Source organism: Mercenaria mercenaria, chromosome 8, assembly GCF_021730395.1.
Source record: "Mercenaria mercenaria strain notata chromosome 8, MADL_Memer_1, whole genome shotgun sequence".
NCBI lineage: Eukaryota > Metazoa > Mollusca > Bivalvia > Venerida > Veneridae > Mercenaria > Mercenaria mercenaria.
In genome coordinates this window covers 56,050,722-56,078,311 of record NC_069368.1, presented here as the reverse complement: position 1 = coordinate 56,078,311, position 27,590 = coordinate 56,050,722, and the positions used below count along the sequence as shown (strand labels likewise).

General features: G+C 33.6%; 1 protein-coding gene across 1 annotated transcript; it reads left to right on the top strand.

Annotated features, from left to right (window-relative positions):
* Positions 1-383: 383 nt before the first annotated feature.
* LOC123566298 (ras-like protein family member 12) lies at positions 384-27,292 on the top strand. Its single transcript, XM_045360258.2, has 5 exons — positions 384-880; positions 21,650-21,706; positions 22,027-22,100; positions 22,807-22,994; positions 25,580-27,292. Exons 1-5 carry the CDS (start codon positions 814-816, stop codon positions 25,896-25,898), a joined length of 705 nt encoding a protein of 234 aa, XP_045216193.1. The 5' UTR covers positions 384-813; the 3' UTR covers positions 25,899-27,292.
* Positions 27,293-27,590: the final 298 nt, after the last annotated feature.

Below are 27,590 nucleotides of genomic sequence, written 5' to 3'. Positions count from 1 at the left end.
GAATATTTAATCAAACTATTGCTCCTCTAAAATTGTTAGATAATAACTCGGGTATTAAAATGTTATTTCGATTGATGTATTATTTTATAACTAGTAATATTTAGATTTTATTATTCTTGATGTACCCAGACATTCTCAATATGCAGTATCATAAAGCTATATTTAGAATGAATACATTTGGATAGCGTTTTAATTTTAATACTTTTTAAAACTCTTTCAGTTAAAAACATTTTTATATAATATGCTCCAGTTAAACCAGGCAGCTCAATCATTGACTCGTATACGGGCTGAGCGAAAAACATCGTGCCACTTAGCGTATGTGCGAAACGGGAAACGTCAGACGAAGTGCATTCAAATACCTTAGGATCTTACAGACTGATAAGCCATTTCGGCTGGTAAACACACCTGTGGAAGGGTAATTACGGACTGAAGCACATCTGTAGTCTCCAGTAGCTATAGGCTACTGTGTGTAGATATATATCTCTACCTTTTCTTACAGAGCTCTGTTCACTTGATGTACTCTTTAGAAGAAAGAAAGAGAAATGTGTATTATTTATCTCTGTGTAAAATTTCAAAGTTGGATATTCATTATTTGAACTATGATGCAAGCATTTTCAAGTGAATAAGAACATAAACATCTGACGTGCCAACAATTTAACGGTAGTCTACGTAGAGAAAAGGATAGTAAAATGATTCATGTGTGTATATGTATAACAGTTGAATTCTCTACTGGATTTTAGTGATTTTTAGGGAAACAATATGACGCTTGGATTTGTGTAATAGAAGATCGGTGCTTAAATCTGCAAGGACAGAATGAGTGGAAGAAAGAGGTCAGAGTACAATATAGTACTGTTAGGGGCGCTTGGAGTAGGAAAATCTGGTATGAAAATCCTGTTGTATTTTCTCAAAGTTCATTTTATATGCGTGATAAGCCACTTCAGACATATAAATAATTATAACGTACAGGAATTGTAAAGTACGTAACGCATGGGAATAATGCGCTACGCATGGGAATAATACGTAACACATGGTAATTAAGAAATGATAAATCTCATCCAGTGATTTGGCGTTGAATAAATCATTATTTGGAGTTCAGATGCGAAGAAATTATATCACGAGGGCGCAGCCCGAGTGATATAATAATACGCATCTGAACGACAATGATTTATTCAAGAGCAAATCACTAAATGAGATATATTATTTCGATTCTAACACGTTACCAAGGATTTTAAAGTACATCCTTGACGACATTCATTAAAAATTTGCCCGTTTTCAATCGGTTTCTTTTCCAGCGCGCCGCTATGCCATTTGACGCAATGACGTAATAATTGTGACGTCAGAACAGTGAATTGTTGTATAATAATTCACTGTTTTCTGCCTTCTTTGTTTAATAGGAAAACGAATCGGATCGTGTTAGAATAATACGTAACGCATGGGAATAATACGTAACGCAATTGTAAAGTACGTAACGCATGGGAATAATGCGTTACGCATGGGAATAATACGTAACGCATGGAATAATACGTAACGCATGGGAATAGTAAAATATGTAATGAACCAATTCGATGCATATTTCATTAATTGATAATTACAATAATGAATAGTTAAACTACGATATTGGCTATAGATAATATATTTTTCTTAACAGTGTCGGTAAAATGTATACAGAAAACGTTTTGCGGTAAACACGGTTAAACTAATTGAAATCCGAGGTTACAGTACATACAAATTAACAGTGTTTTGGCAAAAACATATGAGCCGTGCCATGAGAAAACCAACATAGTGGGTTTGCGACCAGCATGGATCCAGACCAGCCTGCGCATCCGCGCAGTCTGGTCAGGCTCCATGCTGTTCGCTTCTAAAGCCTATTGGAATTGGAGAAACTGTTAGCGAACAGCATGGATCCTGACCAGACTGCGCGGATGCGCAGGCTGGTCTGGATCCATGCTGGTCGCACACCCACTATGTTGGTTTTCCCGTGGCACGGCTCAATTATAACAAGATATTACTGTTTTGGCAGAACTTCACACGCCATTTAGTGTATGGTGTAATAAATTTTGTATAATAAATCAACATACAGTTATCACTAAAACACACAGATTGGTTGGTCCCACGTTTTTTGTTTCATAACAACTTTCTTGGATTATATTTTAATTATCAACATGATCTAAAACTAATTGGAAAAAAGAGCACAAAGTTCATTCAACTTACAGAACAAATTTCTACTAATTGAAAAGTCTCGTGGGGAGAAAGAATGCTGACCGTAAAGAAAGAAAAAAATCATTAGTAGACGAATTAAAAACAACAATAAACCATAAAATACCTGTTCAAAGTGAAAAAGTCATATAGTTGGCTTGTAGAGATCGGTGGTTAAACTCAGGAGCACCCCCACACTCCCCTCCACTCTGCTCTGTCCCCCCGCGCCCCTCCACACACACACACCTTTCCCACCACATGCCTGAAATTATGTCATAGGTTCTCCACCTCCATTAATTTAAGAGGTCGCTACATGACAGCGTGGAAAATAAAAAAAAAAACACTTTGGGAATGAATACTTTTGTAAGCTGACGATGAAAATAGGTACTGATAACAGCTTAATACTGAAAGACCTCTTGGATAAGTTCCATATTCCTGTCAAAATTTTATCGGAAAGAACGAGATTAGCAAAAAAAATGAAATTCTTCACAGAAAGAAAAAAAAAACACGTGGTAGAAAGAATATATCTATATAACGTAATATTTAAATCATTTCGCTATTAATAAGTTGAACTAATCACTCGGTCAGCGATCTGGCTATTAAGACTATTTTGTTTAAACAATTGTGAAGAGCTAAACTGTTTCGTTTTAATTTGATACGTAGGCCTATTTACCATTTGGTTAAATGTTTCAAACAAATACGGTGAGTAACTACTATAGTATGACAATGATGTTTCACACAATAGTAACAACTGTTTTTGGTGTTATATTTTGACATTTTGTCCTCCACTGATATAAGATGTTAGATTTTGAAAGCTTTAGTCATGGTCTTTCATAGAATACAGAGCCGCTCATCTGGCCAGTTCGAACCTCAAGCGTCTGTGAAAACATACGGGTTTCCCTGCATTTATACAATTCATCCAGCACTAGTTCATATTTAAAATCTGTTGCGTTATTATTATTATTTTCTGTTTTGCACCGATAAACATTAGCAAAACTGTTCCACAAGATACACTTGCGTCAGGATTCTTTAGTAACATTCAGATGCATTATTGTTGTCAAAACTATTTCTTACTATCCAACATTCTCGTAGAAAAAATGGAACACTAAGTCATTGCAGCGAAAACCCATGTTATTAGTTAAAAATAGTGTCCCAAAAGTGTAGACAGATCGGGTGAACTAAAACGGACAGTGCACGCTATATTATACATTTATGAGATGGTAATGGTGTGCTTTAAATGCTTATTGGCATGACTAAGGCTAACCTTTATTAGCACTAGGTGGAAGCCAATAACCTTTTTATTGAACACACTTCCGGTTATTGGGATGAGTTTAGGAGTGTTTTTATTACTAAATGATATGTTCAATACCTCCAACGCCCCTCACACTCCATCTCCCACTCCCACTCCCGCGCCACATGCTTCCGCTTCGCCTCTCGTTTGAATATATAATAATCTGCCACTGAATAGATCTATATACAGATGGGATTATCCGGTTCTAGCGTAACTGTTTTGCCGGTACATGGCCTTGCCGAATTACGGCAAAATAGTTTTACGTAAGTCGGATCTACTACCAGTAGATCTAATATATGATTTGATTTTACAAATTATAAAATAAATAAAGCGAAACGAAATGCTTTCGTTGTACATAGCGCTTATTCTTATAGAAGTATATTTTTAATTCTAACACTATCCGATTCATTTTCCTATTAAGGTAGTTCTGCACGTTTGGATCGAAATTTTTTCTACAATGTAGAATTTGATTAAACACTAATTTTTCAAAACTTCAGAATATACATAGAAAATTCAGTAAATAAAAAATATATGGTCGTGTGCCTGATTTTCTGCTAGACTGATTTGAAAAATTTGGACCTCGCGCAATATTTCATAATGGGAGTCTATGGGAAAATCATAACTTTCATAACATTTTCTCGAATAGAATTTTTTCTACAATGTAGATTCTGATGAAACTTCTCACAGTTGTAAATAATCACATGACCTATAATTTTGTGAAATAAAATTTATAGGCCCGTGTGCTTATTTTTGAGATATTTGACCATGATTAAAGGGAACCGGACATTTCACGTTAATTTTAAGACCTTATTTTGAATTTGTTAACGTCCAATATGTTTTAATATCAAATTTTGACTTTAGAAATGTAGAAACATTGCCATTGTAATAAATTTACTCACAGGTTTCAGTTAATTTATAAAATGATTTTCATTTCCGTACGCCGAATCCAGGCTTTATTCAACGTTTTCCGGATAAATGACGTTACGCCATCACTTCCGGTTTTTCAAACGTGCAGAACTACCTTAAACAAACAAAGCAGAAAACAGTGAATTATTATACAACAAATCACTGTTCTGGCGTCACAATTATTACGTCATGGCGTCAAACGGCATAGCGGCGCGCTGGAAAAGAAACCGATTGAAAACGGGCAAATTTTTAATGAATGTCGTCAAGGATGTACTTAAAAATCCTTGGTAACGTGTTAACTAGAATCGAAATAATATAATTATCTCATTTAGTGATTTGCTCTTGAATAAATCATTGTTTGTCGTTCAGATGCGTACTATTATATCACTCGGGCTGCTCCCTCGTGATATAAGTCCTTCGCATCTTAACTCCAAACAATGATTTATTCAACGACAAATCACTGGGTGAGATTATTATTTCTTAAACAAAGCGCGGGAAAATAACTGTAAATAGAAATGACGTCATGGTGTTTTTCAAAGACGCACAAGTTGTAGCGCAATGTCATGTTGTCTGAATCGATAAATGTGATAAGGAACGAAAGGCAAAGAATATGCATTTCTGTTCGTTTGAAATACACGTAAATAAGAACGCAATTTAAGACTCGTTGGAAGCATTGATTCACACTATCTTACAATTAAATTTAGACATTTAGCATTAAAGATTCTGTCGTTCAGAAAACGCCAGTTATTATCTCAGTGACCTTTTTAAACATAGGAATGATGCGCTGTAAAATGTATAAATAATGCGACAGCGTGTATCAAATAGCGTTACCACCACGTGCAAAGGACGTAAGCACGTGTGTTTTATTTGGCAGCTGCAATAAAACGTTTCAAGTTATATCAATAAATTACAATATTCAGTTAATGGAAAAGCAATAATACTTCAAATATCTTGATGATGATCGTTAACTTTTATTTTGAAACGTTCTTTGAAACTGAATATAAAAAATCAAAGACCTCAATATGACAGAACAAACATAGAGGCGGAAGTCAGTCTTGTTATGCATTTGATCGAATTTCCCTGTTCACTATTCATACTTAGGCTAAATGTTTGTGGGAACTTTTGAAGTATGAACTATGAACTGTGAAATGAACACCGGGCTTTCGCAAAAACGTATGTTTGAGTTTCATATCTTGTTTAGTTTATACTAGATTCTTCTAATTTGTTTTAGCTGGGATTTCTACCCGCGTACACTCTAGATTGTAAATTATTATAATGTTATTAATCAAGCAATTTCATATTGGCCTTGTTATTTGTCCAAGGGTTGTCGTATTGGCCCGAGGCCGTAGGCCGAGGGCCAATACGACTGCCCGAGGACAAATAACTAGGCCAATATGAAATCGCTTGATTAATGATAATATTATTATTCAACTTTCAACTGTTGGCGGTAACAGTATAAGAACTCTGTGAGTTACCTTATGACAGCTATGCACATTCAGGTGAAAAATCTTGACAAGTTGTTTCCTTTTAGGCTGCAAGCAACGAGACACAAAATTATACACATATGTGTTGATCAAGATAATACAACCAACCAAGCACATATTATGTAGTCCCATGCCTCGTTTAATTCTTATCCGAAACTGTCTGCAGTTTACAACTGGCACTCTTGTTCGCCAGTTTATTTATCCACTTTCCAGCACTTGAATCGCTATTTATCAATGCACAAATAGTCCACACTATCAAAATGTCTGTTAAAAATAAGTCTCATCCTTTTAATAAATCTGAGTTTCCATAGTTTCTTATTATTTTCCTTGACAACTGCCAGAATTTCTTACAGGAAACACTTGCATTTTACACAATACCGAATAAGCGAAAGTACGGTTGTAATCTCTGAAGACGTACACCCCGCTCAGTCATACTTGGTTATTAAATGAACATGTTGGATGATTTTTTTTTGTCAAAATGTGAAAAAAAAATGTAATTTATAACTCTGATGTAAAACAAAATGGCGTAATTTAAAAATCTAACGGAAGTGGCTTCTCCGTATTGGCCCTCTCTTTTGAACCAATCAAAATGCTTGAATTCCGTATTGGCCCTGTTTTTCTCGTATTGGCCCTGTTTTTCTCATATTGGCTCAGTTATGTTTTGTATTAGCTCTGTCTGTTTCATATGATGTTTGCAATTGATCTAATACAGTGTGTAATATTGTAAAGTTGAATAATAATTGTTCTTACAAATCAAGATGTTAGAAAGATACACTACTTGTCATATTTAGATAGCCATGTAACAAAACCTAGGCGTCTGGTATTTTTACTCATGTGAATGTTTTGTTTGTATATGTGTTTGCAGATTAACTTAGCATAAATATACAAACAAAAAAATGACATTTGTTTTTGCAATTCCTCATACATATACTTTTTCATCTGAATTAATTTCCTTAAGCTGTAGTACTCTCTTCGTTTCACTCCTCTAAAGTGTCCCGCAGACGTTTGTTTTTCATCTCTTCAAGGACAAGAATATGTCTGCTTGTACTCTTAGCTTATAAACGTTTTTAGCACACCTGAGAAACTATCGTAGGTGAACAACCACACACTAGTAAGATGCAGTTTTTATATTATTCATGGCATTGAGATATTTGGCAAGAGGATTTTATGGGAACATAAGCGACCTTCTTCTTTCCAGTTAGGTTCGAGGTAATTTCTTGTTTTCGTGACTGATTTGTGTTTTTTGTACAGTTTTAGCAGTTCTTGGTTTACTTTATTAACGCCCCTTGTCATTTGTTTTCACAGAATGAAGGTTTTCCTTTATTCAACGTTTGGATTGTTTGTTTTTTCTTTCATAAAGTTGACAGTAGTAATTGACAGTAGTATTCTTTAAAATAAAATAGAGCTGTTGCAAAGTTTCTTGTATTTAAAATGGTAAATGGTTTTAGAAAATGTTTCAATTTTCTGTTGCAAGTATTTATATGTTACCCTGTCGAATCAACGCATTTTTCGTAGTATAAAGCTTCTAATGTTGTACCTGCTGCACGAGAAATCTCCATAAAATTTCAATGTTAAAGACAAAGAGGTGGTTATCAAAAACAATGGTACCTTTTGAAAGACAGCAACATATATGACCCTTCTGCTTGAAAACAGGAACCATCCTCCGCACACCTCCATGTTTGTCTAGTCACAGTCAAAGGGTAATGAAGCTCTTGTCTAGATTCAAGACAATTTTGGGCATAGGCAGACTCGTTCACTGCAAATACATGTATGGACAAAAATGTTTTAAATAAAAATAGAACACTGACAATAAAGTTATGACCCAGATAAAATGTGCAATATCTATGACTCTTTTCACCAATAGACCGGTCACCATAGACCTTTAGAATATAACAAGAAAAAAATAAGACTATATGTCGTATCATTGTGACACATTTTTCTACTAACTTGGAGCACAAGCGCAAATTGGGTAACAGAAATATGGTTTGAAGACCGGACATGAAAGTTCATAATAAAACTCTGTTTGACCCCAAGTGGCATTGACCATACATATGGAGTCTAGACTTCATACATGTATACTACTCAAAATCTAAATTTAATCATAATATAGGTAACATTGATATAACCCGTAAAGATGTACAACGACCGATGAGATTTCAAGTTACTTAGATATCAAAGTAAGCATAGGCAAGGTGTGTATAAAAGTACATTCAAGATTTTTATCTTGTGCGATTTTAAAGATTTGAAATTTTAAAGATACCTCTTTAAAACACAGGTAGATCTACCAAGCACTAGAATTCTGTAGATACCAACTGCCTTTAACAGATTTTCTAAACAAGTAATCTTGTAAAAATTCGGGGGTCAATTAAATGCTATTTTGTTAAATAAGGTGTGTGTGGTGGTGGGGATTGGGGTGGGGTGGGGGGTGTCAATGCATTTTTGATGTGTCAGTTTTCGGTTTTCTTCCATATTCTTATTCAAAGAAAGTACTACCCCTTCCTTAAAAGTTACTGGTTTTTATTAGCTTCATTAGTAAATAAATCATACTAGATTATTCCCAGTTTATCTCCAGGAAATCACTAGCTGATTAGGCAAATTGATAACTAGAGAAAATAAATGTCAAAAATATGATAAGTCATCAAGGCAACCAGTTGCCAACGCTAGTACTTTTTCTTGTTTTATATGTAAAACCTGCTAAGTGAATGATGTAATTATTTTCTGTTTGGCACTGACATGAGTTCGCAAACAGTATCCACAATTTAGTTTACACATTCACAGTTATCTCAATATGATTTGGACAACTACTGACGTTTGTTGTACATTGTTTCTAACTATACAACATTTACGTAGAAAGTTATACCACTATCACGCTGTAACTTTTACATACGGTCGGGTACTTATAAAGCAAAACAAAGTGTTGTTTTTAAAGTAAAATTGTCATGTTTTTATGTAGAATATATTTTACAGAACACATATTTTACATCATAATTATATTAATAATAATCTAGAGAACTTTGACAAAAAAAAACTAAAAAGGAGAGGCCGAAATGTGGGGACGAAATAACCAATTTGAAATAGTCAAGGGATACGAAATGACCAAAATGGGGACGAGTTGACTATGGGACAAGTTTACTAGAGGACGAGTTGAATGTATATCATTTACGGGAGATCACTCCGTATCAGAGTGGCAGAGTTGGCAGGTTTGTAGTCGAACTCTGTCGCGGGGGGATTCAGGTTTATGACGTAAGCTATTTCCACAGGAGTCTTGCAACGGATTATACTGTCTAACAATACAGATCAGAGCACCTGCACACCCCTTAAGGAAATATTATCTATTCCATTCGGAAACCTGTGAAATTTTTCATCCACCAATCAAAATGTACATTTAAGCAGCTGTTAAATGACTTTCATCCCAGATATTTACAGGAAGTAACTGTGAATTCAATACCGGCTGCGGCCGGAAAAATTTCATAGGAGTTATTTTGTGAAATCTGACCTCTCACATTGGTCATGTGATGGAGCAAATCAGTGAACAGGGAAGTAAACACATGTCATTTCAGGTAACAAGGCAACAGCTGTTCACTGGTACTGGTTACAGCTAGGTTATCAGCTTATGGTGTTTATAAGATATGTTATATGCTTATTATTATATAAGTTACTATAAATAGTAACAAAAAACGGTTTAAAACGGTCATTATGGCCTCTACTGATTAAGCCATAATGGCTTATTGCGCCTCACGCGCCATAATCATAATGGCTCCGGGTAACCGGAACGTCTGCGCGTTCTGTCGTTGACGTCATTATGGCGGTTGAAAGAGTGCTGAATCATTTTCAGATCGATTGTCAAATACTGATGCCATTGTTGATGAAAAAATCAATACAAATGATGCTTAGGTCCCATAATTTTGTAGAAAAAAATATGTAAAATGAAAATACCAAGATGAATATGAAGCGAAGGTTTATAATAAAAAGGTCAATAAACGGCTTGTTGTGCCTTCTAAGACACAACCAAGCCGTATATTAACCTCTTCCTAATGTTTATTGTTTTGTATTTTTACGTGTTACCAGTCTATTTCAAAGACTGTTAACACTTCATTCAGTTGTTTGCATGTAACTTTCTGTTATCAGAACGGCAAACCGGTTAGGTTAATAATTTTATGAAAATATGTAATTAACGCTAATATGCGCCGATGTTCGTTATATTAGCCCATACGGGTTTGCGATAGCCCGTAACGATGTACATTAGTCCTAGCCGGCGAACGTTAGCCCCTACCATTTGGGTCAAAATTCTACTTTATGTGTGCACAGATTTCAAAATGTACAAACATATATAAAAATACGCTTGCACGTGTTTAATATATAGAAGAGTCTGTGTACACTTTCATACGTACTCCCGTAAATATACGGCCACTTAATATACACGAGCACCTTTAAATACAAGTGCACTGGACAAATATATACGTCAATGTGTAATCCTGCAAGTGCAATCGTAAAGCGCTCATGCATATAGGCATACATTTTCCATATAAGCGTGAACCTACATATTTATGTATGCCCGTATGAAAATACATATACACACATTCACGTATATATTTACGCGGGCAAGCCTACTTTTTATACCTGCACATATATGTTGAAATGTGCTTGCGAAAAGCCAGCAATAAAGTGTGTTAGGCATTTTGTTCGCTATGTATTTTAAACTATGGATCATCAAGTGATTCTTATTTTTCTGTCGTATGTTAATATTAATAATTTTGTCTTTATATGATCTTTAATAACCATATTAACATATTAATTCAGTTAACTTAAAACATACGTGGCATGCATGTGTAAGGACAAAGTCATTATAGTTTATATTGAGTCTTACATGTACCAGCGTTTATGCCCTTTAACCCTCCACATGCTGGACATGATGGATTCTGTCATTGCGACCAGTGTAGATAATGATCAGACTGCACGGATGTGCAGTCTGATCAAGATCTGCACTGTTCGCTATTCAGTCAGTATCTTTTTGGTAAGCACCACTTTTAACAGTTAATGGTACTGTCCAAATTAAAAGATGGACAAGTTCATTATAGAAAAGCATGGTAAGGGCGTTGTAAAGTTCAGAAGTTATATCATTATGTTTTTGTTTGTTAAAATTCAGTGAAGTTCGTGCAAGTTTCTGACCTTTGAGCAACGAATCATTATATGAATCTTCTGTCTTATTTCAAACTAAATGCCAAAGTTATACTACTAAAATGCACATTTCTTTAAGGTTTGCATTGTTTGTCTATGTATACATAAATATTTCCTCTGAAAACCTGACACCCACTGCTTCCAGGAAGAATCATTATTTTATGTGCAGTAACTGACTTACCAGTATTTACATTAGACAAAAAAAAATAGTAAGACACAAAGTAATTTGGAAGGAGATTGCGCTTGAATGTTCGGTAAAACAATAGGCACTCGGTTAAATCATGATATACGTTGTATCTGTAAATAATTGTGATTTATCTTATATGCCAATTTATGTTTTAGATATTGTAAACATATGTACCAGTGTTTTAGATATCGTAAACATATATGCCAGTGTTTTAGATATCGTAAAGATATATACCAGTGTTTTAGTTATCGTAAACATATATACCAGTGTTTTAGATATCGTAAACATATATGCCAGTGTTTTAGTTATCGTAATCATATATACCAGTGTTTTAGATATCGTAAACATATATGCCAGTGTTTTAGATATCGTAAAGATATATACCAGTGTTTTAGTTATCGTAAACATATATACCAGTGTTTTAGATATCGTAAACATATACACCAGTGTTTTAGATATCGTAAACATATACACCAGTGTTTTAGATATCGTAAACATATACACCAGTGTTTTAGATATCGTAAACTAGTTATAATTTTCTCAACAAGTCTGTAATGAGGTATTTTGTTTACGCTTCTGACAAAACCTTACATAATGCAAAAAAAATCTGCTTAATTAATCAGAGTACAATCTACACTAACAAATACAAGTTGTTGTTTTCTGGATCACCTTAATAACCAAGATATTCTGAAATAGTTCAAGCACTTGGAGAAAAAAACATTTATAAAAGTGATAATCTCGTTTAGAAAGACAGAAGGACAGAAAAACAAAATAAAAAAATATGGAAGACTGAAAATACTTAGAAAGGTAGAATGATGAAGAATGAAGTACTGTTTCTGTCTTAAATAATGCACAGAGGGGGACCTTGGGTCCTCCTCCACTATCAAAAGCTGGAAAGATAATTGTGTCGGTATGTCGTTAAACCAAACACAGATTTTTTTTTATACAACTTAGCATCGAGGGAACACATTAATATACCAAAATGTAACGTTATGTAATGAATCGTGCTGCAATCTCGCGCAAAGAACTAGTCTGCATCAGTGTTTTTATTTTGGCAGCTTCAGTAAAATGTTTCAAGTTATATCAACAAATAAACACATTACAATAAACGAAAAGCGATAACACTCCAGATATCTTAATAGCTTTCTTTACCGTTCTTTTAACCATCGTGTGAAAATAAATTTAAATTCAAAGATCGCAAGAATCTCATATAACAATGCAAACTATATTTAATTCACAAAAAAACAGTCATCTTCATGTAATAACAATTAATTTTAAAGTAGAACTCTTTATACAATATAAAATAAATTCTGATTTCGAATTTTTCATCTCTTGTCTTTTATAAAGTGTACATACATCGGGATCGGGAGGTCGAAGGTTCGAGTCTCATGGAGAGCGTTCGTCCGGGGGATGTTTGTCATGGGACTCTTTCGAAAAGGCCGGTTCGTGAGCCGCGAGCTAGTTAAAATGAATAGTTACCGACTTCTATCCGCCTGGCGCCTGGCATAATTGTAGGAGTTGGGAGGTAGTTGGTACGCACAATAAAGGTGTCTAATAAGCCAAATTGGCTGACCCTTTCAATAGGGGTGACTAATAAACAAGACCTTTACCTTTACCTTACAGCTTTGTAGCATCCATAGTTGATGTAAACTGAGCCCTTATTCATCAGCATTTAAAGCTTGAAAGTTAGACGTAGACTTAACCCTTACCCCACTGAATTTCTATAATGAATTAGTCCGTCATTTAATTTGGAAAGTACCATTGACTGTTAAAAGGGTGCTTACAAAATGAAATACTGACTGAATGGCGAACAGTGCAGATCTTGATCAGACTTCACGTATTTTAGAAAATACGTTTCAGTTTTGATCAATTTTGTTATTATTTTTATGTTGAATGCAAAATATATGTTGACAAATCAGTAGGGTAATGCCAATGTAGGTATTTTGAAAGTGGGAACATGTTCATTCAAAATGATCGTTTCGATCTGACCAGAGTAAGAGAGCGAGAATTGCCTCCACAACAGAGCTTATGTAACCTAGCTTGTACGTAGCTTGGTTCGTAAACGTGCCCGGTGTAGAACACCAAAAAACACGAAGCCTTCTATTCCTGGGAAGAAGAACTATATTGGACTCTTAGTTGGCTAGAAGACACTCAAGGGCATCGCAGAGATGTCCAGTGCCTAAACCGGGATTCGAACGCCGAACCTCTGGATTACCAGTCAAGCTTGTTACCATAAGACCACTGGGAACAGTAATATTCTATTAATTTACTGAATAAAAGGTACCCATTGCTTTACAAATGAGGTCTTTAAGCAGCAGACTTGTTACAGAAACCTGGCCACTTTGCAAAAGAAAAACATCCTTTAACAAGTGACGCTAGCCTCATAATTTTGTTATATCTGACATAGATTATGTGCAAGATATATAATAAGGAAAGGGCTGACTTTAACCTTTAAAATGACAAATGTATACATAAAAGCACAAGCGCGGTGTAAGTTCCGTGTTGATCAACAGTAAACTATATTAACCGCACATTTACAACACGTCGTGCATCCGAACACAAATTATGTCAGAAATCAAAATAATCTGATGTTATATTTTACACGTTATTTATGCTGGTAATCACCTTTATCAGAAACCTTTTTAAAAGCTTTGTAAATGGAAGATTGTCGAACCAAGTTTTGCCATTCGGGAATAACTCGACTGTACCACGTTGGTACCTCTTAAAAGTTTAAAGGTCCAATACTAAGGAAAGTGAACATTTTAATTTCTTTCAAAAAGCACAGAAACTATTTCATTTTATTGGAAAATGAAAGTTGGTATTTAGAAATTCGAAATAAATCGCAGTATATGTACACTTATTTTTCTATGAAGTATGAAGAAAGTTAAAAAGACCTGGGGGGTCATTCTGTCGATTCATTGAAATTTCAACATAATACACATACATTTCTTTGAGTTCCAAAGACCTTCTGTAAATTTTGACCTGCCAATCTTCATTATTTAGTGTCTTGCAGAAGTCTATGCACTGGCTATGAAAAAAATTGCCAACTCACTTTCCCTTAGTAATGGACCTTTAAACAGCGTAGAATATAAGTCTGTAATTCTTTGGCAGTTTTCAGCGATATTTTGCATTAAACTAAGTATACTGAACTGCTCAACTGCCAATGTGACACGGTATGCAACTACCTTAAAATTTGTAAACGGTTTTCATATAAGTATAATATAAATCATGTTGGATTATTCCCAATTTATCTCCCTGATCGCATGCTAAATGTGAAATGATAACTAGGGAAGATGGATACAATTCATCAGGCAATCAATTGCCAACGCTAGTACATTTTTGGTTTTTTATATGTAAAACCTGGTGAATAATTGTTTTATTTTCGGTACTGACACGTGTTCGGAAGATATACACTTATGTCAGGATATCTTTAAAAAAAAAATTATAATTTCGAGAATTATTGGACTTTCTTGTAAGACTTGTTCTATTTATTGTTTCTTACTATTCAACATTTACGCAGACTTAGATAAAACTGTGGCATTTTAAGAAAATCCCATTAAAGCCATGGCTTTCTTTAATTTTGTTTAGAGTCACATCTACATAATTTAGATAATTGCATGGGGTGCTATGCTCTATGTCGGCTCATGTAAAAACCCTCTTTCTTAATTTTGCATTGGATCGGTCAAGTTAAAACAAATTATTTTGTATGCCTTTGCCCGGTGTTCACAAGGGTGTTGAAATAATATATTCAGATACCTGGTTCAGGTTTATTTATGTAATGTATACACATTTTTCACGTAAAACCGCTAAGAATGGTTGCAGAGTGACGAAAAGGTGGACAGATATGTTAAACGGCTGTATATACCTATTAGTGTGATACTTCTTACTGATATTGTATGTCCATTTGGTCAGGATGCTATTAGCTAAATATTCCTGTTAATAATTGAGCATTTTGAGTTTAGTACGGGTTTCCATCAATTTTTCGGCGCAGCCGTATTAACCTGCTTTTGTCCGGAGGTCGACAAGCTTTCGACAGCCCATGAAACGTTGTTTGAAGGATTTTTAGACTCGGGAACTAACTTTATAATGCATCTTTTGATTTGGTAATATCGCCTGAAAAAGGATAAGGAATTACTGTTTCATGAACATTGTTATTTTTTATATTACATAAATTAAGACCATCAACGTTAACACAATTGTTTCTGACACAAAGCTGATGTCGTCGGTGTGAAGGGCAATTATGTTCTTCTATCGATGAAACACTGTAACTTTTTCTAGTTTCAGTGAATTTAATTTGCCTGATTGTACACGACAATACTGTATTCGTTGGAACATTAATTTCTTCATATTCAGAATAAGATAAAATAAATAAATAAGTAAATAATAATAATAGATATATGTTTGAAAAGTAAAATCTATTTATAAAATTGAAATATAATTCCGCAAATAAAAAAGTAGTTTCTTTGGTATTATCTGTTGTGTCAATTAACTAATAAATTCACATGGATGTATGTTACCTCACAGTGTCAGACATGCAATTTCTAATATGGGATATTCGGTTGATTACTTTGAGCTCCATATAAAATGCAGGTAGACATCGGGGAGAACAATCAGGTGTTGATACACATTGAATTTTGAAAACATGTTCATTGGTGAACAGCTCAGTTTTTAGCTCACCTGAGTTATTGTGATCGCTCGATGTCCGGCGTCCGTCGTCTGTCAACATTTAGCTTGTGTATGCGATAGAGGCTGTATTTTTCAACTGATCTTCATGAAATTTGGTCAGAATGATGTCCTTGATGAAAGCTAGGCCAAGTTTGAAAATGGGTCATCTGGGATCAAAAACGAGGTCAGTAGGTCAAATCAAAGAAAAACCTTGTGTATGCGATAGAGACTGTATTTTTCAATTGATCTTCATGAAATTTGGTCAGAATAATATCTTTGATGAAATGAAGGTCAAGTTTGAATATGGGTTATCTGGGTTTAAAAACTAGGTCGCTGGGACAAATCAAAGAAAAACGTTTTGTATGCGATAGAGGCTGTATTTTTCAATTGAGGTTCATGAAATTTGGTCGGAATGATTGCTGTGATCAAATCTAGGTCAAGTTCGAATGTAGGTCATCTTGGCTCAAAAACTAGGTCACAAGGTCAAATTGAAGAAAATACTTGTTTACATTCAAGAGACCACATTTTTGGTCCAATCCTAATGAAAATTGGTCATAATATTTGTTTCCATGAAATCACTAGGTCAAACATGTTATGGTGTGTTTCTCAGGTGAGCGACCTAGGGCCATCTTGGCCCTCTTGTATAGATAATTAAAGTTGTTTGCTCAATATGACAGTTTGAATCTTGGAAGTTCAAGTATACACAGAACTCCGTGTTTTACAGATTGATCTGGAGTGCGCAAACTATCTTCTTCCAAGATAGTTCTTGTCTCACACAGTTTGTAGTATTAAGACCCATGTGCATACATCATCCTTAACAACATTTTTCTTAAGATGTAATTGCGATAATTTATTTTCTTCTTCTGTGACAGGGAGCAAATCCCCCAGCTATTAGCTAATGATCTTTATGGCTTTAACCGTTATTTATTCATTATCAAGGGGCATATTATTAATAATGATAGATTACATTTTCTGAATATTTCAGCTCTGTTGGACATAATAGATATCAATTTTGAGTGTTACAATCTGGATTGACATATTCAAGATCCAGCTTTCTTTTACATTCCATTTTGATTATGAATCTAAAGATTTGTAAGTACATGTAAACCAAAGACAAATTATTTCATCAGTAGAAGTTGAAGTTTCTTACTGCTGTTCTATCTATCTGCCGTTGACGTCAAACCCCTTGCTGGAACATAGACGTTTGGCGCGTCAAAATCAAAAAGAGAAAGAATATAGTGATAAAAATTTAGAGTGGAAGAAACTAAAAATAACTTTGGTGATATAAAAAGGTTAAAACTTGAGTTTGCAGGATAACTAGGGCGAGACATGTTTAAGGTTGCAAACTGCAGCACTGAACTGCTCTATCGTAGAGAGGTGGGCGACACTGGGGGGAAGTTGGTTTCAATGGTACACTGTTCTCGGAAAATAAGAACACTTGTATAAATAGTCAGTGGTTGCAGTAATTAACCTATAATTTAGGGAATGGCCATAGCGGACACAACGGGTCCTTGGGGTCAGGTAATCTACGATTGAAATAGCAACCAGATCAAAGACATGATGAATCTTATAGAAGAGTGATAACCTAGAAGGCTGTTCTTGAGGTTGATCATATCATTTGCGGTACTTTCATCTGTATATGAGGTACCTGCATCTGTATGTGAACAATTTAACTTTATATGTGGCGAATTTTATTGTATATCTGGTGTTTTCAATGGTATATATGCAATTAACATAATGAGCTAACTACATTATGACATCAGAATATTACGAAAGTTAACGAATATTGCCGAAGGACAATCTGTCAACTATGCGAGACGTTTTCGACGATGCTCGTTATTTTACGTAACAAACTGGATCTCATAATGTTGTTTAACCATAATGAAGTTTGTACCGGAAATACACTTCAAATCACCAGATGAAAGTGCCAAAATACTGGTATGCAAATCCAACCACTACACATAATGAAAAATGACCAATAAAATTTAAACAGCCGTATATATAAAACTGAAATCACCGAAAAAAAATTATGCAAATGAAAATGTAAAACCAATCCATATACAGTTGAAAGTAAAAAGCATATCGTATAAAATAAAATCACATAGTATGAAGTTTAAAGCATCGGGAAGTTAACTTTACCCCACAATCTGATGAAAGCGTCGCATATACAGTTTATAAAGTTTAAAAAAAAATACATGCTTATGAAAGAACCATATATACTGTGTTACGTGCAACATATACATGTATAAGCACTGCAGATGTAAGTAGAATCACTTCATATAAATCTAACTGAAGTACACGATCTTACTAAGGCTTTATACATGATCTCGATCAGATTATGTGTAGTACTTTAGGAGATTATTTCAATCAGATTGCTAAATATAATGATATAAGTACAGCATAAACTGCTGTATCAACAACATTAGACAGCTGGGACATTCCATATCTTAAGCTTTCTACTTTCAAGGATAGACTTGTCAAGTGGAACATGTAAATATGCAAGAATTGTTGATAAAAATCGTGGACTTTTTCAGTGATATCAAATGATTCAATACCTTTGTTATAAACCACAATTGTATAAAAAATAGAGATTTTTTTTGTCGAAAAACATGTGTCTCCTATCACTTAACACGCAGATTTGTAAACTGACTCATTCCACCTGTTAAGTTTGGTGGAATTCTAACCAGTGGTATAGCAGAAGTAACACAGACATCATAAAATTTGACATATCAAGGGACTTCATAACTCTGCTGAAAACCCACTTCTACGCTGCACACTGATCATTTGACTGTAAGAACAGTGGTATACAGGAAACAGTGTAAACGCCGTAAAATACGACTATTCAAGGGTCATAATTCTTCTGAAAATCAATTACCCGTAATATGCCAATAGTATACATAGCTGAGGCTGACACAGATAACTCCTGTAATGTTTGATGAAAATATGACCAATAATGTAACAGAAGTTGCCCAAAACATAATAAAATTTGACATAACGGGCCATAACACTGCTAAAGATCCACTGTACCGGAATATGACTACGATATGCACAAATATACTTGGCATTGATTCATCTGATTAAAGGCAGATCTTGGTAGTGGGCCAAGGGATTTCTGTTTGCACCAGCACAGTTGGTGGGAGCGGGGCGGCTAATGACTATCACAGTATTGTTCCAATAAACAAGGGTCATTGTTTATTGGAGATTCAGTCTACCTTACAAGTGTATCAGTTAGTGAGAAGGGGAAACAGTGTAATTTATTTAATAAATATTGATAACTTTTAAAGTCATACCTATTTTTGGCATTTCTATGTAAAGAAACATATTTGTTGATCAAACACAATAATAAAATAATAAAAAACTTATTTTCACAATATTAAAATAATGAGAAACTTACTTTAAGAAATAAGCAAATTTTAATTTTTTCAAAGTCTGTCTGGAGAATTGTGATATTTCAGAAAAATGTGACTTTCACTAATCTAAAGCTTGCAGAATACTATAAATAACATTTGTCTAAAATTGAAAACCGAATGTGCATTTCAATGTTACAAAGTAAAGCATGACAAAAGTTCACTTTTGGCAACTTACTGAAATTGAAAATTCAGTATAGATGGAACACAATAATTTGATTTTACCCAGTAATATTATATTCAAATAATGTTGATTGCATGAATACGAGAAAATCATTTACCCATTCTTTTGTAAGTATTCTATATAAATATAATGGAAGGATCACCTTCATTAATATGACCTTTTTCATAATAATTATGATATCGGAAAATATTGTTTGTCAACACAAAGAACTCATTGAGTTTTCACTATACCTGTGTTTTATTATCATTATTATTTTCAAGATTATTACTATATCTTTTATTATTTTATATGTAATATTATATAATAATAATAATTATTATTATTATTCATATCATTATTAATATAACATTAAATTAATAATTATTATTATCTATATAATATCAAAATAATAATTATTATGACTATTATTCCACATTCACTGAAGGAAAATTAATTTCTTTCAACTCCACTATACACATCTTCATGGTCTAGTTGGGACCCCTGCTGTGCTAATTGCCCTCTAATCAGTTACTGTTACATAATCACTGATAAGCAGCAGATAAGATGGGAGTTGTATATTGGATTTGGGTGGTGGGGGGGGGGGGGGGTGGACTTATATAGTAGTCGATCTAGGCCTTTAAGTTTGGTATAATTTCCCCTTGTAGTACTGTATCGGAGCCGATGCGTGTACAAAGTAAACTGCGACAAATCAAGGGCTATAATTGATCACTATGTGTAAAACATTAAACTGAATATATTGCCTATCAATATCATCAAATATTCATGAAATGAGAGGAAATGTCAATATTGTTTGATAGTTTGATAATTTAAAATTTTATTATAGTGAATTGTAACTGATTTTTGTATGTTCTGTATACAGCAAGATTTTTGGCTCTAGAATAAAGACAAACACATCCTGCCATAACACTTAAAATATACTTTACACTAAAATACCTCACTTCCCTTTTTTCAGCAGTTGTTTGTTGATCACCGTTAGTGATTTTCATGAAATACATTATGGGGCGTTATGCCTTTAGCGGAGAACATTGAAAAACATGTGTTTATGTTAACATTTTTAAGATTTATACTGCAGCTGCAATTTCAATTATTTTGAATGACGAAATACGACACAGACAATTGTTAACATGTTGTTTTTTATTTCCATGTATCTTTGTTAATGTCGGAGGTTTGTGTTTTAACTTTTTGCTGGTTTTGTTTAGATATAATCGAAAAGCAATTACTCTCAAGCGTTTTCTATCTAAATAATTTTACTAAAGTTCACTTTTCAATTTCATTAAAGATGGCAAGTGGTTGATTGAAATCTAAATACATTTTATACAAACTGCATTTCTTAAAGTATCTGATAATATCTTGAAAGTACCTTTTGAATACGGCATTAATATTGATTGAGCTCAGTTCACAATATACCACCTATCTTAACATAATCTCTGTTCTCTTGAATGTTCTCCAAAACAGTTAATTTCAATGAAGGTTTTACGATTTTTACAAAGGGAATGGAAACCTTTGAAAACGTTGATAGTGACTTAAGAATTTTGAGAAGTTTTCTGTCATTTACTATTACTGAAAGTGGTAATATTGTAATATCTGAGAACATAATATAGTAGTTAGCCAGGCATAGAACAAGTCTCTTTCAGAGCACAGAATAACCTATTAAACATTTAACGGAATTTTTTTTTCAAAGCTTCACGTTCATTGTTATTCTGAAAAAAGATAAAAGAATTAATTCTGCTCAGCATTTGATAGACAATATACTGATGGCATTAAACAAAGCAAATGAAATGAAAGTATTAAGTCATTTAGAAGGTAGTTTATGTATAATAGTTTATTTCGTAGGCCTTGTTTCATTGATCTTTGATAAATGTTGCTATTTGTAGAACTGATAGCGACAGAAGCATGCTTCCGTCGCATGTTTCCGATTGGCTTTATTGAAGGACAGTTCACCTTACCTTTAGCCTGCTGGCGGCAAGAGATTCTGCCTTTGCGACCAGTAGAGACCAAGATCAGCCTGCACATCCGTTTTCGCTATTCAGTCAGTAATTTGTCAGTGAACACCCCTTCAAATAATAAATTTTACTGCCCAAATTGAATGATGGACCAGCCTTTTTTAGAAATTAAGCAGGGTAAGGGTTAATAGTATTGTTTCTGTTTCAGCTTTAACGGTGAAATACATAACCAGGAGGTTCATCATGGAATATGACCCATATATTGGTGAGCCCTATTTTTGTTATATTATCATATTGTTAGGCACAAAATAGCTTAATGTTTCAACGTTATCTAACGTTATGGCGTATCCAGTGTAACTATGCATGATGTGCCGATTAATCAGGCATTAATGTTTATTTCAAGATTTGTGCGGAGTTCAGTGCATCGTTTTATCTAATTTACAGTTTGTCTGTTATGTTTACCTGTCGACAGAATCAAACCTATCTTGATTCTAATTATACTGCATGCAAACTTCTTTTTTTTATATCTATTTCAAGTACGTCTTCATTTTACTTAATAATGTCTGTATTTTTATATTTTTTTAGAAGATATATATACCAAACACGAGGATGTTGATGGGCAAGAATTCATAGTAAATGTCATGGATACGTATGAAAAGGTAAAAAGATATGAAATAATTAATATTGACTATCAGAATACTCTTTTGATGTCATGAATATGTTCTTGAGATCTAATGAAATGTGCAACCCCTCGCGGACTTAAACGGAATTCTAAAATAATATCGAATAGACTCTACGAAACCAAAAGCCTAGACAAAATAAAACAGCAACAGTACAGAATGACTCAGATATTCTACAATACGCATAAACCACATTACGCATCAGACATATCAGAGTTTCAACAAATACATTAAAAAAACTTCATGACGTCACGTCCGTTGTTTTATTATGTATTTATCCTGATGAAGGCGTAAGCGCCGAAACGCTGATAAAAGATAAATATTTACGTGTTGTTGTTGAATTTTACCAACAAATACATTTCAAACTCGATCTACACCTTATTATATATGATTTTTGAGTAGCGGTATAGATTGTTTATATCGAAATAACTTTTTTTCTTATATTATGGAACAAATTTATTTCAGAATGTTGTAGGAAACTATTATAATTATAATTATGCCGTGGCTCATGCTCAAACAGTCACCAGTTAACATCTGAATGACCCTAACTATATGACGACTATAAAAGGTAAATCAAATCATAACAACCTGTTCTGTATAATTACTTTCTTAACAAAAGTACAGCTTAATTGGATTGTAATTTTACCTTTTCTTTAAAATTCATTAAAATTCCAAACTGTTTTAGGATGATTCCAACAGTCAGCGATATCTGAGATGGGCGGACGCCTTCATTGTTGTTTATAGCATTACAAATCGGCCTAGTTTTGAGACAGCTCGTCAGTATCTACAGAAAGTTTCTGAATATCTTCGTACGGCGAACAAAGATTGTCCAATTGCTCTTGTAGGCAATAAAAGCGACCTAGAACGATACAGGTATTATTCTTAGTCATACAGCTGCATGAGTTAATAATTTTGATAAATGTAAAATATATTTGGATTTTTTTTTTTTGTATTTGCTGTATACTACGATTAAATACTTTAAGTGGTAGTTGCTAGAACGTGTAGTCACAAAAGAAATGTACGTGGTGATAATATTGCCAATATAATACTGTACTGGGTAAATAATTTAATAGATTTTATAATGTTAATTCATAGTTATTTTTAAAATTCAATAGTAACTGTAAGCCAATTTTGCAAAAATGTATCTGACGGAAGATTTCATGCCAAACAGTTTTTGAAACCCGCTGCGACAGTGCTACTTTGGTATTGTTATCTAGCTCTTAATGGTGCTCTCATGTTGTTCTGCCTATTCGGAAACACGTTGAGCACGTTTTGATTTGTGAGGTTTGTTGAGCATTTCTGTGGATACAACGGGAGTGGATAACTTTTAGTTACACTGTCTTGTAACTGTGGGACATGTTCGAGATGAAGAGTAAGGTTTTGTGTACATTGCATTAGTTTTAACTTTATCAGTCATGTTTTGCCCATGACTATCCTATGGAGATGCCCAATTGCGTTCTTTTATTTAAAAAAAATGTTTATTTGTTTTTATTTGCCTTTGTGTTGACATGTGCCTGTCCGTTATGTACACAAATCTTTTGCATTCACTTCTCTGATGCTTTGCTTTAAATGGTCTGCATTCTTGGAACATGACTATTTCTTTTGGATATTTGTTCTTGCTAAAAGCGCCTGATATCAATTTTAATTTCAGAAACAGATTTGTTCATTACTTGCAAGCTCACGTTTGCGTACTAGTTGTTTTACAACAATTCCTATTGTTTACAATATTCAGACGTTTTTTTGTACGGTTTTATTGGGCTTTTAACTTCGAGTGGCATTTGCATGGTATCCGTAAATCGTTTCTTCTGGAAAAAAAACCTTCACGAGTAGGTGAATTAGAAAACAAGCTCTATTAAAGTGTATCAGTACTGTAAACCATGCCAATTTCTTTTCTCCATAAATCATCGCTTTGAACGTTTCAAGATAAAAGGTTATTGTTATCAGAACTTTTCTTGTAAATGGTGTACTGTTCCATTACATAATCATATTCAATTTTGTTCATGGTATGATCATGTTAGAAACCTCTTACATTAATAAGAATTAAGGTTCATGTCATGCGATTATTATATTTATCATAATGTATTGTAAAAATCAAAAATACATGATAAGATTGGTATGCCATGTACATTTCCAAAAAAATATTATATTCTGTTCTGACTATAATTCATCGTTCAAGTCCACTATTCTCAAACGTATGAAAGAAGGACAACTTTATAAGAGGAGATATTGAAGTTGCATAAAATGGTACACAGTCGATTTTGTTGAAGTTATTATAAAGCGTATAATCAGCAAATTTCAAATGAAAACGCACTAGTCATAAGGAATCCAAAACGAAATTCTATGAATATCTCAATGTCAGTTTGGATTAATTAATCGGAGTCTTACTTGTCATTTCCGTGAATGTGTATGGAACGGTATGTCCTCCGACAGTAGAAGTATAGAACTATACCTTCGGAAGACTTGAAAAGGCAAAGAGAAACTACTTTTTTCCGATTAAAGCAGTTTAAAAAACACACACACCTTACCATAGCAGTTGTAAATTTTTGTATGCACAAGACACGCGTTTTTGAACATTTAGAAGCATTTGATTATTACACTAATAACAAAGAGAAGATGTAATGATTTATAGATACTTCAAACCCTACTATCGTTTTGTCATCTTGGTTTGAACAGTATTAAATATCTTTATAATACTTAATAAACTTCGACATGTTGGCAATATTTTTCATATTACATTTACAAAATTTCTTACACAATAAAGTACGTTTTAATGTATTAATGTATAAATACTCAACAAAATAGAATAAAGCTATGATATCATTCGATTTAGTTTACGATCCGGTCCAAATAATTTTAAAAAATCCACATAAATGTCTAGAATTTACAAACGAGCGAGTTTGGTTATGGAACGATTTCTGTATTATATACTAGTATATATATCTTAAACTGGGTAAGACAATTCACCATGCATCAGTGGAAAGTAGATATCTGTTTCCATGTAACTTTATACACCTAATAAAAGGGTATTTTTGTGGATTTTTTGTCATATTGGCCTTGTCTACATTGGGACACCAAAAACATAAAAAAAATATTTTCTTTTAATTTTTTTTTATTTCTATTATGGTAGTTGTTACCTCGTATATTTTCCATAAGATTAAATATTTGATTAACATAGAAGAAAGTGTTACTGATTGCACTTTAATTATAACCTCTCTTTATGTCCCTGACTGTAAATTCAACTGCAGCTTCGAAAGTAGTGCAATTATGCAAATTGTCATTTGGACAACTGCTTTATCTATTTTAACTTGAAATTAGAAGCATTATTGTCCTTTTAAAAAATATTTAGGACGTTTCATAGATATACTGTAATATGGAAAAGAGCGTTTGAAGTTTTGTTAGGGTAAAAGTATGTAACAAGATATCAGAGCTGATATATATCATGGTGATTTTGTTTCCAGACAAATCAGCAAAGCTGACGGACAAACTTTATCATGTGAATATGATGGAATTTTCTACGAATGTTCAGCAGCGGAGGAGTACGAGTACGTTGAGGACATTTTTTACGGACTTGTTCATTCAATACAACGTCAACGAGGAGAAAGAAGTCTAGCCTATTCACCGCTATTTATTACGGAAGACAGACATCACTCCATGCAAAGAAATAGACCGCGTTCTCCTAGAAGTAGTACGGAAAAGAAGGAAGACAAAACACAAAATAAGAAAAATCCGACCAGTTTTAAATTGTTCAAAAACAAAAGTTTTAAGATATTCAATTGACCCTTTCTTTTGAAAAGTAGAAGTGAATGGTATAAAAACTTGATATTTCAATGGTTGAAACGAAGCCGTTCGGGATCTTAAAATGGTTTAAACACAAAACAACCAGGGAAATTTCGATGCTGGCAAACGTTTTTCATCCTTCTGTACAATGGGTGGAATATCACAGTCACTCCTTTTTTCTTTTCTATTTTTTTTTTTTGTATAGTGAATAATGTTTGAAATGATTGGCAACGCTGATAAAAATGTTAACCTTCAAGTTCGAAAGTTCAGTCTTCAAAAATACATAAAATGGGATGGGAGTTCCAACAAGAATTGGCGCTGGCGCTGATAGTGAATTGTTTTATCTATTTTCAGGAAATATACTTGGAAAAAACCTCAGTCTTCAAACATACAGTTTCAATTGACGTATTTGTGTTATTTCCAGAAAATCTAAAGTTATGAAGAAGGATACAAGTGATGAATTATGCGTCGCGGTTAATTTCAAACTGGATTTTATGTTACGTTAATAATAATTTAGCCGCACAATGAGAAAACCAACATAGTGTATTTGCGACCAGCATGGATCCAGACGAGTCTGCGCATCCGCGCAGTCTGTTCAGGGTCCATGCTGTTCGCTAACAGTTTCTTTCATTGCAATAGGCTTTGAAAGCGAACAGCATGGATCCTGGCCAGGCTCTGGATCCATGCTGGTCGCAAATACACTATGTTTGTTTTCTCATGGCGTGGCTCATATGTTTTCCGATACATTTCATACATGATATGAAAAGTTATAATAGGTCTGTTTTACGAAACCGACACATATAATGCTAATATTATTATCAACCTCGAAAAAACACATTCTATTATATTGAAACAAAATATTCTATTATCACTGAATCCGTGAGACAATTTGCTTTAGTTTCATGGTCCTTAGGATGAACATTAGAAGCAGATGTGCAATATCTAGTGTACCCGATCAAACAATATTTTGATTTTGAATTTGAGGCAAACATTTTCTTTCTTTTATTTTATGTCTTTTTCTACGGATGTAAAATTATTATACCAATTTCATAGTTCCGTACCAGTGAAACATATATACTATTGATATTTTATGTTATATTATAAAAATAAATTTATGTATAGTTTATATCAAATTTAATCTTCACTGTGAAATTATGAGACAAACTTCAAATTTGAGATGAAACATATTCCATAATGAATCATTGACAGGCTTCATGTCTGAGTAATGGGTTACTTGCGAAAGCAATGTATTAAATATGCAAATAAAGAAACAAAACGTTTTTAAAGATGCAAGCTTAACTGAACTTTTGTTACTATTTAAATGATTTACTGTGACCACTTTTCCTTTATACTAAAGTCATGTAAATTACATCAATGATAAATATTTGTAATATGTTTTATTTGGTTATAATGAATACGAACAGTCGGGAAAGGGAAGAAAAATGAAACAAAGATATTTGATTAAGCATATAGAACCACTTCAATCTTGGTTCCGTATATCTAGCTCGGCTTGATATCTGAATCGCATTTTATTTCGATTCCAGAAAAGAAAGGTAAAGGTATCGTAATAATGCTATGAGAAAGTAGGGTCCCAACCAAACCCCAACCTGCTGTCTCGGAAGCAAGCTGTAACGTAGTGTACCTGAAGGTTGTCTTGAACACAACACATTAGGACAATTCTAACATTTTTAT

Coding starts and splice junctions, on each gene's coding strand:
- LOC123566298 (XM_045360258.2), top strand. CDS start 814: ATGAGTGGAAGAAAGAGGTCAGAGTACAATATAGTACTGTTAGGGGCG. Junction 881..21,649: donor GCTTGGAGTAGGAAAATCTG/GTATGAAAATCC, acceptor TTTCTGTTTCAG/CTTTAACGGTGAAATACATA. Junction 22,101..22,806: donor TCATGGATACGTATGAAAAG/GTAAAAAGATAT, acceptor AAACTGTTTTAG/GATGATTCCAACAGTCAGCG.